This window comes from Leptodactylus fuscus, chromosome 3 (genome assembly GCF_031893055.1).
Source record: "Leptodactylus fuscus isolate aLepFus1 chromosome 3, aLepFus1.hap2, whole genome shotgun sequence".
In the NCBI taxonomy this organism is placed as follows: Eukaryota; Metazoa; Chordata; class Amphibia; order Anura; family Leptodactylidae; genus Leptodactylus; species Leptodactylus fuscus.
In genome coordinates this window covers 128,126,233-128,141,127 of record NC_134267.1, presented here as the reverse complement: position 1 = coordinate 128,141,127, position 14,895 = coordinate 128,126,233, and the positions used below count along the sequence as shown (strand labels likewise).

At 43.7% G+C, this 14,895-nt stretch overlaps 1 protein-coding gene across 1 annotated transcript in view; it reads left to right on the top strand.

The window, feature by feature from the left end:
* The window catches only part of CD109 (CD109 molecule), a 142,991-nt gene that overhangs the window by 78,160 nt on the left and 49,936 nt on the right, over positions 1-14,895 (top strand). The window contains exons 21-24 of the mRNA XM_075268364.1: positions 3,974-4,186; positions 4,797-4,941; positions 7,582-7,755; positions 13,956-14,037. Of these exons, the coding sequence (XP_075124465.1) occupies positions 3,974-4,186; positions 4,797-4,941; positions 7,582-7,755; positions 13,956-14,037 (614 nt within the window). The remainder of the gene's footprint in view (positions 1-3,973; positions 4,187-4,796; positions 4,942-7,581; positions 7,756-13,955; positions 14,038-14,895) is intronic.

Below are 14,895 nucleotides of genomic sequence, written 5' to 3'. Positions count from 1 at the left end.
GGATACACAGCAATTGTCAGGCTATATACGCTTAATCCAGGTTTTAAGGGTGTGTACCCACCATAAATTAGTGATATACACATTAATAATTTTTTTTCTTTTTTATGTAGATTGTGAGCCCCAGATAGAGCTCCCAATGTACTGTACATTTTTTCCTGTCAGTATGTCTTTTTTAAATATGGGATGGAAATCCATGCAAACACAGGATAACATACAAACTCCTTGCAGATGGCTTTTTGCCCTTGGCAGGATTTGAACACCAGGACTCCAGCGCTGCAAGGCTGCAGTGCTAACCACTGAGTCACAGTGTGGCCCCGGGATAAACATAAATTGTCAGGCTATGTACGCTCAACCCAAAGTCCACAGGTCCAACTTCTACACCAAATAAGTGTAATTCGCAGAGGGATCGGAGAGGACAGGGCTGTGGTTGGCCATGTACTCACGCAACATGTGCCTATATTTTTCCCTCATGATGACACTAGGCCCCTAACTGGCAGTAGTTTGGGCAGGAAGGGGGGGTCATTAACGTGTACCAGACCTTGTTCAGTGTTCCTCTGGTGGTTGTGCACTGGATGGCAGTTAGCCTCATGGAGGAAATCTCCTCTCTGCCGCCCAAGAGGGTTTACGGAAACATTTCCATCATATTCTGCACCAGTTGCTTGTGCCAATCATTTTTTCATTTTTTTTTCCTCTCCCCTACCAGAACAAAGGAACAGATATTTTACTTATACCGGGGGTCGAGGCTTACAAAAATCCAGTATTATTTGCTCTCCATGATGTGAAGTATGCCTTTGTCTCTTGAAAAGCAACCCAACATGAAGTCAGCCATGTGTGGCAGAGTGTTATTTGGCATGCCCCCAACTGTAAGGGTCACTCTCCATTTCCTCCACTTCCCACTCCCCTTCACACCATCCGTGCTGAAGCAATGGGATACACTGAACTTCCCCCTCAAGCCTCGGTTGAGACAGTGTCATGAAATGCCACTTCATTCCCCTCGTCTTCCTCCATCAGCCAATGGTGCGAAGATGACAGGAGTGTGCTCTGAAAGTTTTCAGCCTAGCAGAGGCTACTTTTTACTTAGGAAAGTGGCTGCACTTTCATCAGGCACAATGGTGTAGGATTCAAAGAACCATTGCACCAACTAGTTGAAAAAGGGGACCATGTATGGACCGTGTTTGAGTCTGGCAAGCTCCAGATCTGCTACCAGGTTCCGGCCATTATCACATACACAAACATGCCTGGGCCCAGGTGTGGCGGCGAAAACCACATTGCTGTCGCATCGAGGATGGCATCCCTAACCTCGGGGGAAGTGTGTTTTTTGTCGGCCAAACTGAGGAGCTTCAGCATGACCTGCTGTCGTCTCCACACCCCAGTGCAGAAGCACGTACAGGTCGCAGGTGTGGTCGAGGTTGCAGTGTAGGAGAAGGCTTTCAGTCAACCCCTGCCATGTATTTTGGTCTGGGAGAGGAGATAGGCCACCCCAGTTTGCACCCCAGGCCCATCCACAACTACGTTCACCCGGCCTGTCATTACAGAAAAGTTGTGTCCCTGACCGCAGGCACTTGGCCATACATCGGTGGTCAAGCGGAACTTACAGTAAAGTGCGGAACTCAGGGCCCGACTTATGTTAGGGGGCACGTGGTGGCTCAAGGCGGGGACGGCACACCAACAGAGGTAGTGACGGCTAGGGGCATTATAGCGAGGTGCCGAACCTGCCAGCAGGTCACAGAAGGCCTGAGTCTCCACATGCCGGGACAGCTACATCTCCTGGGCCAGCAGTTTTAAGATGAGGCCGTTGAAGCCTTGGGCATTTGGGTGGGTTGCGCTGTACTTCTGCCTGCGATTAAAGTCCTTGGGAGATGGGGAGTTGCTGGAAGAGGCGCATGATGGTGCAGGCGAGAGGAGCAGAGGCAGGAAAAGGTGCAGATGAGGGTGAACTCCCCAAAGTGTCAGAGGCAGATGTTGAGGTGTCCAGGCTGGTGGTTTCTCTCAGGTGGCTAGAAGAGGGAACATCTTGGGCCTTGCTGCCTCTGGTCTGGTTTCTGGGATTCAGCTGTCCTGTGCCTCTGGACATGCCTCCGCCTCTAGCCACCCTCTTTGGTGCTGCACTTCCCTCCACATCTACACTGCTTTGCCCTGTAGACATAATCCCCCTTAATGAGTATTTTTTCCTTATAGACTATAATGGGGTTCAATATTCGATCGAACAGTCGAGTATTGAGCGGCTACTCAAATCGAATTTCGAACTTTGAACATTTCACTGTTCGCTCATCTCTATGCATTATATTTTATAGTCTTTAACTTGTGTATCGTTGATGACCTAGGATAGGTTATCAATAACATATCAGGGAGTTCTGACTCCTGGCACCCACTGACTCCTGATGCTCTTGTGTTTTTGTTGCTGTAATGTTCTGACAAGAACATTATAATTTTCCTTTATTTGTCTATAAATATAGCTATATGAGGATATTTATTTTATTTTTTTAAGGAGAAATGGTTTTATTATTAGGGGTAGATATAATGTTTGAACCACATTCATTATTTAAGTGTGGAGGAATAGAAAACAAACCTGAATAAAGCTATTGTTATTTTTCATACAGCCACCACTATGCAGTATAAATGACGTGTAAACTTTATTCTGCACTTCACTATTATCACAATCTGGTAGAAAATTCATTTATGTTCTGTTACCATATTCTAAACAGAGGAAATGTATTTTCTTGTACAGTTGATATAGCTGAGGACTTGTCTTTATCAGACGATATACTTAATAGCTTTTATTTCCAAATTTATTTTTATTAGGATAAAAAAAAACAGTAAAATATGCAATTTTTAACTTTTTTTCCTGCTTTGCAGGATAAATAATATGTTAATTCTATAGCACAGATCGTCTTATAGTCTAGTTGCTGCAATAATATTTACCCTCTGACCTACCCTCTGAAGTAGAATGCCTGTCTGATGATAGGAGTACATCTCACCCAGACTACTAAGGTGGGTGAGATGAGATAACTCCAGAAAGAACGTTTCTCAGCAGATAACTATTGTCTGCTGAGGGCTATTCCACAGTTCTGGTTACTGGGCTGGATTTTTAGGAATGGCAGGTAGGATTGGTAGTGGGACCTGTCATTCCACCCCCCTCCAGTCCAACACTTTGGGGATGTTCCAGCAGTGACTCAGCTGCAGAGAGTCTGCTCATCAAGGGATGCTTAAGAAGTTGCTCCATCAGCAGACTGTGGCAGAGCTTGGCTGGAGAGCCAACAGAGAGGTCATATTTGTGGAGCTGTGTCCTGAATGATTCTACTGGCTTTTGATTACTGTTACTCTAGGTGAGGTAACCTATTCTATGTTTAGTTAAAGCCTAGCCTGGCAGGTATTTATTTTTGTATACTCCAGACCCTGACACAAGCAAGGTGGAAACGCTTTTCCACCTTGCTGTTTCTACCTGCTATGAATGAGGTACTGGCTTGCCTAGTGATCAGGGCCAGCCTCCCCCTCCTCCTGACTGCTCTGGCAGTCAATAAAGTTTAGTCAATAAAGTTTTGTCAGTGATATCACCCTCGTGGTTAGTGTGGTTAATACCTTTAATACCTGAAGTCATGTGAAAAATGAACAGCAGATGATTGTGGCCAGTATGGAAGTTATTGCAACATAGATTGTGTTAGTCATAAATTTGTGCAAAAGGGTAGGAATTCGTTACTTGGTCTCAATTAGAAATATTAATTTCACCACATTTTTTGATTTGTAATTTGTAAAATAAAAAATCTCGGAAAACTCCTTTAAGTATATTAGGACAAGAAAAGATCTATTGTTCTTAGTCTTGTATTTTGTGAGTTATCTTTCTGCGTTCATTCACATGAAGATATTCTTTACTAGACATTTTAATCAAAAACATTGTATCGCATTGAATAAATTATCCCGATACATTACGTATAACCCTGGCTACAGTACTTGACCTGTATTTTTCCCTTCATAGGTTTCTGTAACCCTTGATCAAAGTGATGCCTTTGAAATACACTTATCGTTTACAAATGCAACTGTGCTCCAGCAGACTGTGTTGGTCCCAAGTCAAGAGGGAAAAACTGTTTTCTTTCCAGCCAAACCTATTCAACTGGGCGAGATTCCAATAACAGTGAAGGCCACATCCTCCCTTGCTTCGGATGCAGTAACTCAAAAACTCATAGTCAAGGTATCTCTAACATGGACGTTTTTATAGCACATAAAGATATTGCATATTTTGCCTTTTAAGCAACCGTAATCGTTAAAGTGTATGGATCCATGTTCTGTCCATTCCATTTGTTCACAGACTCTTACATAAGCATAGTGGTATGTATTTGGTCTACATATGCATGATGTGAATACAAATCAATACAACACTGGGAAGCTGTAGGTAATGAGAGATAAAGCATGAAGTCATGAATGTCCTACATTTACTAATAGTTAAACAGTGTAAACTTAGATACCATATTTATCACAGGGACTCAGGATATATGACAAATCTGGTGCACAGTCAGTTGTCTGCTTACATTAAATTACATTATATTACATTACATTATATTACAATATATTAGTTGGCCAAATTTAGGCCAAGATTTTACACAAACATTGGCAGAACTTGAAGCTGTCTTTGGCACTTGTGTATACTAATGTCCTCCGCTTCATATGGCATCATTTTATGATGTCACCGTAAGAATATCTTAATAGCAAGCATTGTAAATGTGGAAAGTTATCATGTAGTACATTTTAAGCTAATGTAATAGGTTTGTATATAATTATATCACATTGCTTTACTTTGACAGGCTGAGGGAATAGAACATTCATATTCACAGACTTTGCTCTTGGAACTTATCAACAATAAACCGCAAATTATTTCAAAGTCTTTGAACTTTACATTCCCTGCTGATGTAGTAAGTGGCAGTGAAAAGGCATTTATCACTGTTGTTGGTAAGGATAATACTCTTTCTTTCTTAAATAATTTAACATTGAATCAGAAGTAACACAAATCACGTTTTGTTTTTTCCTTTTTCTTGAAAAAGCATGAAACCTTAAAAAAGATGTGAGCAACAAAAATTTCACTTGCGGAAATTAACGTAACCACATAGCCTAAGGAAAAACAGAGCAATAAACATATCACTACAGCCATAACTCCAGGCATGCTTTCTTTAGAACAACCACATTCGGACAGTATTTCTTAATATTGGAATCAAAATTATTTGGCATCAACAGCCTATACTAATTGTATTACCATATCACCCTTAGTGTATCCATACACATGATTCCTGGACTAAAGAGGCTGTTTTTAAGCTAATCTCTGCATAATAGGTGGCACTGACAACAGACTTAGAAGAGAATTCCTTGTACGAGACATTAAAGCAGCCCATGCATATTAGATATTTATTGGCTTAACCCACTAATTTTAATGGGTTTGACCAACTATCTAAAGCAGTGGTGTAACTAGTAATGGCGGGGCCCAGGGGCGAACATTTGACATGGGGGTCCCCAGTCCCCCAACACCCCCCAAACTGCATCCCTGCATACACTATTATGCCCCATAGTGCCCCAACATACATAATAATAATAATAATAATAATAATAATAATAATAATAATATAATAAATTTTATTTATATAGCGCCAACATATTCCGCAGCGCTGTACAATTTGTAGGGTTCAAATACAGACAGAAAGATACATTACAAAGAAAGTCATTTCACACAATGGGACTGAGGGCCCTGCTCGCAAGAGCTTACAATCTATGAGGTAGAGGGGGTGACACAAGAGGTAGCAAGGGCGGTATTGCTTATGTAATAGAGGTGACTGTCATTACATAAACATAAGACTTTATGAGCCGTCAACAGTCGTATCCTTTAACATGTGGATGGAGCTTGGACCTATAAAGTTAGCATGAGATGACATCATATCATGTGGGGAAATGTGGGAGCGGAAACAGAGGAGGGTTAAGGGTTTACATTAGACATTGTGATAGGCCTGTCTGAAAAGATGTGTCTTTAGTTTGCGTTTGAAACTGTAGAAATTGGGAGTTAATCTGATTGTCCGGGGTAGAGCATTCCAGAGAAGTGGTGCAGCTCAGGAGAAGTCTTGTATACGAGCGTGGGAGGTTCTGATAATAGAGGATGTAAGTGTTAGGTCATTGAGTGAACGGAGAGCGTGGGTTGGGCGGTAGACAGAGATGAGGGAGGAAATGTCTGGAGGTGCGGCATTATGGAGAGCCACTAATTGCACACTATTATGCACATTAGTGGCCCCTACACACAGTATTATGCCCCATAGTGGCCTCTGCACACAGTATTATGCCCCATAGTGGCCCCTACACACAGTATTATGCCCCATAGTGGCCTCTGCACACAGTGTTATGCCCCATAGTGGCCCCTACACACAGTATTATGCCCCATAGTGGCCCCTGCACACAGTATTTTTCTCCACAGTGGCCCTGCACACAGTATTTTTCCCCACAGTGGCCCCTGAACACAGTGTTATGCTCCAATGTGGTCCTTGCACACAGTATTATTCCCCATAGTGGGCCCTGCACACAGTATTATGCCCCATAGTCATCCCTGCACACAGTATTATGCCCCATAGTAATCCCTGTACAAAGCATGATGCCCCATTGTGGACCACCCATGAACAATTATTATACTCTGGGGTCTTTTCAGACTCCAGAGTATAATGATCGGAGAACATTGTTATTTACCTCTCTTTGGATCCTGCCCACTCCCTACAGATCTCTTCAATGTTGGACCAGATGTCACCTGACCTAGGCTGACATTGCAATGCATAAGGACACTGGCCTGGGCCATGTGATGTTACTAAACAGGCCTGAAGACTTCTGAAGCACAGGAGAGGTGAATAACAGAGTTTTTATGTTCCCTCACCTTCTTTGGGTGTCCAATTGTTATATTCGGGGTCTGAAAAGACCCCCTCCGAGTATAATTATAGAAGTGTTTGTGGGGTTCATGGGCCAGCGACCATACTTACCAATCCTCAGTCCTGTTCACAGCCACATCTGCAAAAGGGGAAGCGCAGGCGGCCATGAGCAGGAGTGAGGATAAGTAAGTAAATAGAGCTTGTTACTTGCTGGGGTTACTCTGGGTTACTAATGAGCCCTACTTAAAAAAAAACAAAAACACACACACACATCAGGGGCCTGCGAGGATATCTAATGTCCCCGGACCTGTAGCAGCGACTAGCGCTGCTTCTTCATATATATAGGCTCAATGAAGGAGACTGTATAAACACTTCTATCTCTTTTGTCACCCCTTCTCATAGGTTCTAAGATTTGCAAGGAGGACCCTTATTCCTATTGTGTGAACTGATTCATTTCTCTGTAATGTCTCTTTTTCTCTATGCATGAACCCTATGACGTGTAGTGTGATGCAGAATGTGTTGACACTATATAAATAAATTTATTATTCATGGTAATATTATTATTATTTTATTATTATAGTGGTTCTCCCCTATATGATGTTCATAAATTTCAAGGAGGGTATATAAAGTTAAAGTTCTTCAATTCTCATTGATATGCAGTGTGCTGAAAATAACAATATTAACTTAATCTTGCTTCAAGGTGATATTTTGGGACCGTCTGCTGCCAGCTTGCAATCATTAGTTCAGTTGCCCTATGGTTGTGGTGAACAGAATATGGTCAGATTTGCCCCAATAGTCTTTATAATGGAATACCTATCTAATACCAGACAACCAAACGAGCTTGCTCCTAAATTGATTTCATACATGAAAGAAGGTATGTTTCAGTTATGTTCTTGTGTAGATTAATGTACATATTATATATACTCATTACTAACTAAGTACTGAAGCAAACTATTGACCAAAATACTGTTATATAAAACTTGCATACCAATTCTGGACTATTTATGAATGCTGCATATTGTGATCAAGAGAAAATAAGTAATGGAATGTACAGTATTTAAGAAGGTACTGAAATTCAAAAAAATCTAGTAAACCCCCTTTAAAGTGTATCTCCAACTATAAACAACTTTTCATAAATGAATAGTGGATGTGAACATAAGAAACTTTGTAATATACCTAAATAAAGAGATCTGAGGTAGTGACCTTCACCACTTATTATGCTGTTCTTCTCCTTATCTTTAGCTCTCTGTTTGTACATTGTATTCCTCAGCATTCAGACTCTTAGGCTGGTCTTACATGATCGTAATGTAAGTCCGCAAATGGTCCGCAATTGAGGGTTTTTAATTGCCGACCATTTGCGGACATAATATATTCAGTGCAGCCTCTTACACCAGCGAATATTTTATTTGTGGTGTGCCAGGCCTCTGCACTAAATAGAGCAGGTCCGCAAAGGCCGTGAATTCACGGCATTGCACGGACTCGCCCTTAGAATTCTATGGGTGAGTACGGCAGGACATGGGCGTCTGCGGTGTCTATGTTGCTGATCAGCAACTAGTGTTGCTGATCAGCAACTTGCGGACAGTAAAATCAATACGGTCGTGTAAGATCAGCCTTACATGCATCTGTGTTGAGCAGGTAGGGGTTGAGTAGGATTCTCCTGCTGGCTAGTTAATTGATTTATTGCATCATTCTGTGTAATAATAGCCTCTTATCTACAACCTAGCAGTGGTAAAAAAGCATCTATCCCTCGCCCCTCTATATAGACTAATATGGAGAAAGTATTTCCCTGAAAAGTAATGAAAATAGAGAGAAAATATATTACGAGGTTTCATATGTTAGCCTGTACTATTCATTTAGTCAAAAGTTGCTTACAACTGGAGGTACTTTAAAGAGGACCTTTCATATCTTTATGCACATGTGGTTTTATATACTGCTAGAAAGCCGACAGTGTGCTGAATTCAGCAACTGTTGACTTTCCCTTTATATGCCTTGTGGTTGGAGATATTGCTGCCATTCGTTTCAGTACCAATCTCTCTCCACTGTCAGGGCTCGTTCACATCTGCGCCCAGGTGTCCGTTCTGCAGGTTTCCGTTTCCTGCATAAAACAGAGCAGGAGACAGAAACCTGCAAGAGTCTTTCTCACCCATTCATTTGAATGGGTGAGAATGCTGTCCACCCGTGAGCGGCGGTGAACATTTTATGCTCTCCGCCGCGAAACCGGGTTTTTTAATCCGGACACAAAGTCGGACATGCAGTACTCTGTGTCCGGATTAAAAAAACCGGTTTCGCGGCGGAGAGCATAAAACACTCACGGCCGGACCCAGTCTGTGGAAAAAACGGAAAGTCTTCTGACATGCAGAATACGGAAAGCAAAGAACAGAGAGTAGAACGCAGGTGTGAACCTAGCGTCAGAAAGGCATTTCTGCGCTGGAGTCTCCTTAGCACTTTGTTGCAGATTCCACCTAAATTCAGCAAAGAGAAAAGTCCTTCAGTATAAAACCAATAGTAACCTGGCAGACCCCATTATATTCTATGAGGTCTGTGGGTGTCCACAGCGGGCAGGCTCTCTCTCAGTGGCGGATCCAGGGTTTGCGGGGCCCTGGGCAATTGACTTTGACGGGGCCCTACGCGCAGCGCGCCGCAGCAAATTAGGCCCAGCCCACTTTTATGTTGACTCCGCCCATTCTCATTCATTTTTCATGTGATTCCACACAGTATAATCCTCCTACAGTCACCCGTAAATTATATGTCCCCCCTCCATCTCTCCCCCATTTTCATATACACCCTTCATCTACCCCTAGTTTCATGTCCCCCCCCTCTATCTATGTCCCCAGTTTAATGCCATTCTACCCCTTTATCTGCCCACAGTTTCATGTCTCCCCCGTCTCTGCCCCAGTGTCATGCCGTTCTCCCCCCTTCATCTGACCCAGGGTCATGCCGTTCCCCCCCCCCTTCATTTGCCCCAGTGTCATGCCGTTCTCCCCCCTTCATCTGCCCCAGGGTCATGCCGTTCTCCCCCCCCTTCACTTGCCCCAGTGTCATGCCGTTCTCCCCCCTTCATCTGCCCCAGGGTCATGCCGTTCCCCCCCCTTCATTTGCCCCAGTGTCATGCTGTTTTCTCCCCCTTCATCTGCCCCAGTGTCATGCTGTTCTCTCCCCCTCCATCTGCCCCAGTGTCATGCTGTACTCACACACACACTCGCTCACCTTTCCTCGTTCCCCCGCAGCTCTCTCCCTCATACACATATTGTAGGCGCGATGTGACGTCATCACATCACGACTACAAATGCCGGAGCTCAGCGTTAAAACAGGAGCTGAGCTGTGACAGCTCCTGCTTTAAACGCCTATGTATTCAGCTCATCGGCGTCCGTAGGACGAAATCAGGACATGCTGACCCAGGGCCGGCTCCAGGTTTTTATGGGCCCTTGGGCGACAGAGCCTCAGTGGGCCCCCTTGTAAAGGAGGCGGGGGAGTCAAGACACTGTGCATCGCAGATGAAGCGAGTGACGTCATGCAGGAGTGTGGCGTCACCAACGCCATACCTCCCAATTTTTAAAGAGTAGAAAGAGGGGTAAAATTTGGCTCCACCCACTTTTATGTTGATTCCACCCATTCTCATTCATTTATCATGTGCTCCCACACAGTATAATCCTCCTACAGTCACCTGTAAATTATATGCCCCCCCTCCATCTCTCCCCCAGTTTCATATACACCCTTCCTCTGCCCCCAGTTTCATGTCCCCCCCTCCATCTCTGTCCCCAGTTTCATCACGTTCTCCCCCTTCATCTGCCCACAGTTTAATGTCCCCCGTCTCTGCCCCAGTGTCATGCCGTTCCCCCCTCCCCTTCATTTGCCCCCAGTTTCATTGGGCCCCCTCCATCTCTGTCCCCAGTTTCATGCCGTTCTCTCCCCACCCCCTTCATCTTCCCCAGTGTCATGCCGTTCCCCCCCTCCCCTTCATTTGCCCCCCAGTTTCATGGGCCCCCTTCATTATGTTCCACCTTAATATTTAATACAAAACAAACACTTACACTCACCTTCCATCACTCACCTTCCATCGTTCCCCCGACGCTCCTCTCTCTCACTCCAGTCACATACGTGATGCAGGAGCTGTGACCTCAGCTCCTGCTTAGCTGCGGCCCGGCTTGCTTGTGTAAGCGTGATGTGATGACGTCATCGCGCCTACACACGCAAGCCGGGACGGAGCTTTAAAGCAGGAGTTGATCTCACAGCTCCTGCATCGCGTATGTATTCAGCTCATCGGCGGACGGACGCCGATGAGCTGAAATCGTGACAGGCAAGTGCCGGGGGGCCCCCAGAGGCTCTGTGGGCCCCGGCACTTGCCCCACTATGCCGAGTTGACCGGGACCATTTTGTTAGGGCCGGGCCGCGGGGCCCCGCTAAGCGCGGGGCCCCGGGCGGTTGCCCGGCTTGCCCGGCCCTGGATCCGCCCCTGCTCTCTCTCTTTTGGGTCCCCATACAGACCCAACAATAGAGACCCAAACATTAGAGTGAACCTAGCATTGATTTATGACTTGCTAACAGAATCTACAGTATCAAATAATAAAATATATTTTTTTTTGTTGTGAAAAGTACTTTAGAATTGATCAGTATTCTGCTATGGTTTGGTTATGGTTAAAACTCGCAGTCTCCGTCCAGATTTCACTAGACCTGAACAAATGAGCGAAGATACATTTTAGTTTGTTGGCTAAGTTAATGTAATAAATATGTTTTCTGAAAACCCACACATTTGTATTGCTTGTTATCACCACAAAAATAATAGTGTAATATTCAAAAAACGAATTATGTTTTGTATTTAGCTAACCATAAAACCCCAAAATTACGTGTAATGGATATTCATGCAGATGGTGCAGAAATAAAGCTCACAGAGGATACATGCATTCAAAATTTTATCTGGGCCCCCCGACATAATTGTGGTCAAATACCATATATTGCAGGAAGCGAATAAAATGTAAGCCTCTGACCATTTTGAATGTATTCTGCTTGGGATTTGAGCAAAGTACAAAGTGCAGTTTATCTCAGGCAGGAGACATTCAGTAAAGCTGCAAGTGTAGCAGTCACTTAGAGACCAAAATCATGTCTTTATCCCCAGTAGACCACTAGGTAACACTGATTGAAGTGGAATTGAATATACTTGCAGCTTTCACTTAAACTAGTGTGAAGAGAAACATGTACAGCTGTAGGGAGAGGAGAATGATTTCTCACTTTCCTGATCCTGTGACTTCAAATAACTCCAAAGGAATGGGTACCATGGGACTTCTGTTCAAGACATCACCCCCATCATCAATCAGAGAGCATACTTGTCATTTAACCCATTAGGGGGCAGTCACACAGAGTAATACGGTGCTGATTCTGTCACAATAAACTTGTGTAAGAATCAGCGTTGCAAAACAGAATCCCATTGACTCCAATGGGTTCCGTTTAATGCGCGTAACATTGGAATCAATGGGTTAAAAAGCTTCCCATTGATTTCAATGTGTTACAATGTGTGATATAAATAGTGAAGGGACCCCACACAGTACAATCTGCCCCACAGTGGCCCCCACAAACAGTACAATCTGCCCCACAGTGGCTCCCACACACGGTACAATGTTCCCCGCAGTGGCCCCCACACACGGTACAATCTGCCCCACAGTGGCCCCGCCACACAGTACCCTCTGCTGTGCAGTGGCCACCACACATGTTTTATACCTTTATACTCCACAGTAGTCTCCCTCCCCACACAGCATGAAATGGTCCACAGTAGCCCCCTCCCCACACAGCATGAAAGGTCCACAGTAGCCGCCTCCGCACACAGCATAAAATGGTCCACAGTAGCACCCTCCCCAGACAGTACACACATACACAATATACTTACCTGAAGAGTTGCCCGGCGTCCTCTTTTCTGTTTACTGTGGGAGATGATAACTTACGTTATCAAGCCGGTGCAAAGGTCACACTCTGCAGTCAGTATAGGCCGCACGGTATGCGCGGCCTACACTGACAGCTTTCAGCTGGATGTGCGTTTGCACAACCAGCTGAAGGCAGTGATCACTCACTAACGGGTACCGGATTCTCCGTTAGTCAGCGATCAGGGCGACCGCACACACGCTGGCAGAGGGGGCACGTGTGCCATAGGTTCACCATCACTGCCCCAAACTAAAATTAGTATTCTATTTACTATACATGGTAAACACCATAAACCATCTAATTCAGATAATTGAATTGATGTTTTTTGTTCATAACACCTCTCAAAAAGAAAGTAGTAAAAACTAATCAAAAAGTTTTATGTACTCACAAAATACAAGGTCTTGTAAATCTACATTGAAATAAAATTGAAAAAGTTGTGAAAATTGGAATGCGCAAACGGGTAAAATGGTACTGGTTTAAGGTTAAAATGCGTAATTTGCTAAAGGGTTAAAATACACATTAGGCTGAGTTCACATGTAGATTCCGCTGTACATATTCCGTTGCGGATGCCGCGATGGGATGCCGATGCAGTGCATGGCATCCTGTCACGGCTCTCTCCTCCTGATTAGGCCCAAATGAATGGGCCTAATCCTGAGGGTGGTGTCGCGAGGCGGACGCCGCAGCTGAATCAGCCGCGGAATCCGCCGCGGAATCCGCCTGAAGAAAGGGCATATTGATTCTAGAAGGCCAGCGGTCTACATAGACCTTCTTTGTAAGGGGGCGGATTATTACGTGGATTCAGCACCTCTTGCCCCGTGTGAACGAGCCCTAAAGCAGTTATGTGCCAGTGGTATTTAATTGGGTCATAAATTCAAAATCTGTAATAAAACAAAGTAACATTTTCAGGAGGGTTTTAATGTGACTGGTAGAGGGTTAAATAAAACTTCAATAACATCAAAGCCCCTGTGCATATAGAATATGACAATAAAAAATGATACAGCATTAAATCAGAAAGGAACATGTGCAAGTATGCATACAAAAGGGAAAAAAATTACCAGAAAGTTTATTTTTCATGTATGTATCACTACAGTTTCATCAAGAGGTAACACAAATGCATCTGTATGTTCCCTTGTTCAATACATAACAAACTTTTTGTTTGCTTAGGTTACCAGAGAGAACTTATCTATCAAAGAGAAGATGGGTCTTTTAGTGCGTTTGGAAATGATGACCCTTCAGGAAGTACTTGGTACATTAGTAATATCTCAATGATCTAATGATTATATATGTAGAATACAAAAAATATTGCATATTTACAATATAAATATACAATAGGATGGTTTGACACACAGCATTTTTGTTGCTTTTTTTGCAGGTTTCTGAGCCAAAGCTATACATGGATCGAGCAGGAATGAGAACTTAACTGCTTCATTTTTATTTTCTGTTCCATTTGAATCCATGCCAGGTTTTGGCTCAAAACTCTGCATAAAAAACGCTATACAACAAGTGCTGCAATTTATAAAAAAAAAAAGTAAATTGAATCTATTTAAAAAATTATACAAGAAAAAAATATTCTCTTTTTTTTTTTTTCAAAAATTAGCATTTGTTTAGTGCTTTGCTTACCAAATACCTCTTTTCCAGAAAGTGGGCTTGGTGGTAGCGCTTATTGAGAGTGAGTGTGGCCTCTTATGGCACTTCAGATTTACTATCATTTATATCCAAGAGTATTGTAAATTGTACTCCAAATCTTCACCAGCATCTACTTTGGTGTACAGTAGATATGAGTTTCTGGCACATGAAGGGTCAGTGTTGCACCTTATTTGTTAAGGTGGTAATCAAGGTAAGGTTCACATCTGTGTTGGTAATCTGTTTGGGGGAGTCCGGATGGGAATCCCCCCGAACGGACTACCGACTGCATTTGCAAGCAGTGTGCAGTGAAAGCACATGGACCCCACAGACTATAATGGAGTCTGTGTGCTTGCCGCAAGATCTCTGCAGGGAACATGCGGACAGGAAAGTGCTTCACAATCTACTTTCCTGTCCGCATGTTCCCTGCGGAGATCACGCAACAAGCACACAGACCCCATTATAGTCTATGGGGTCCATG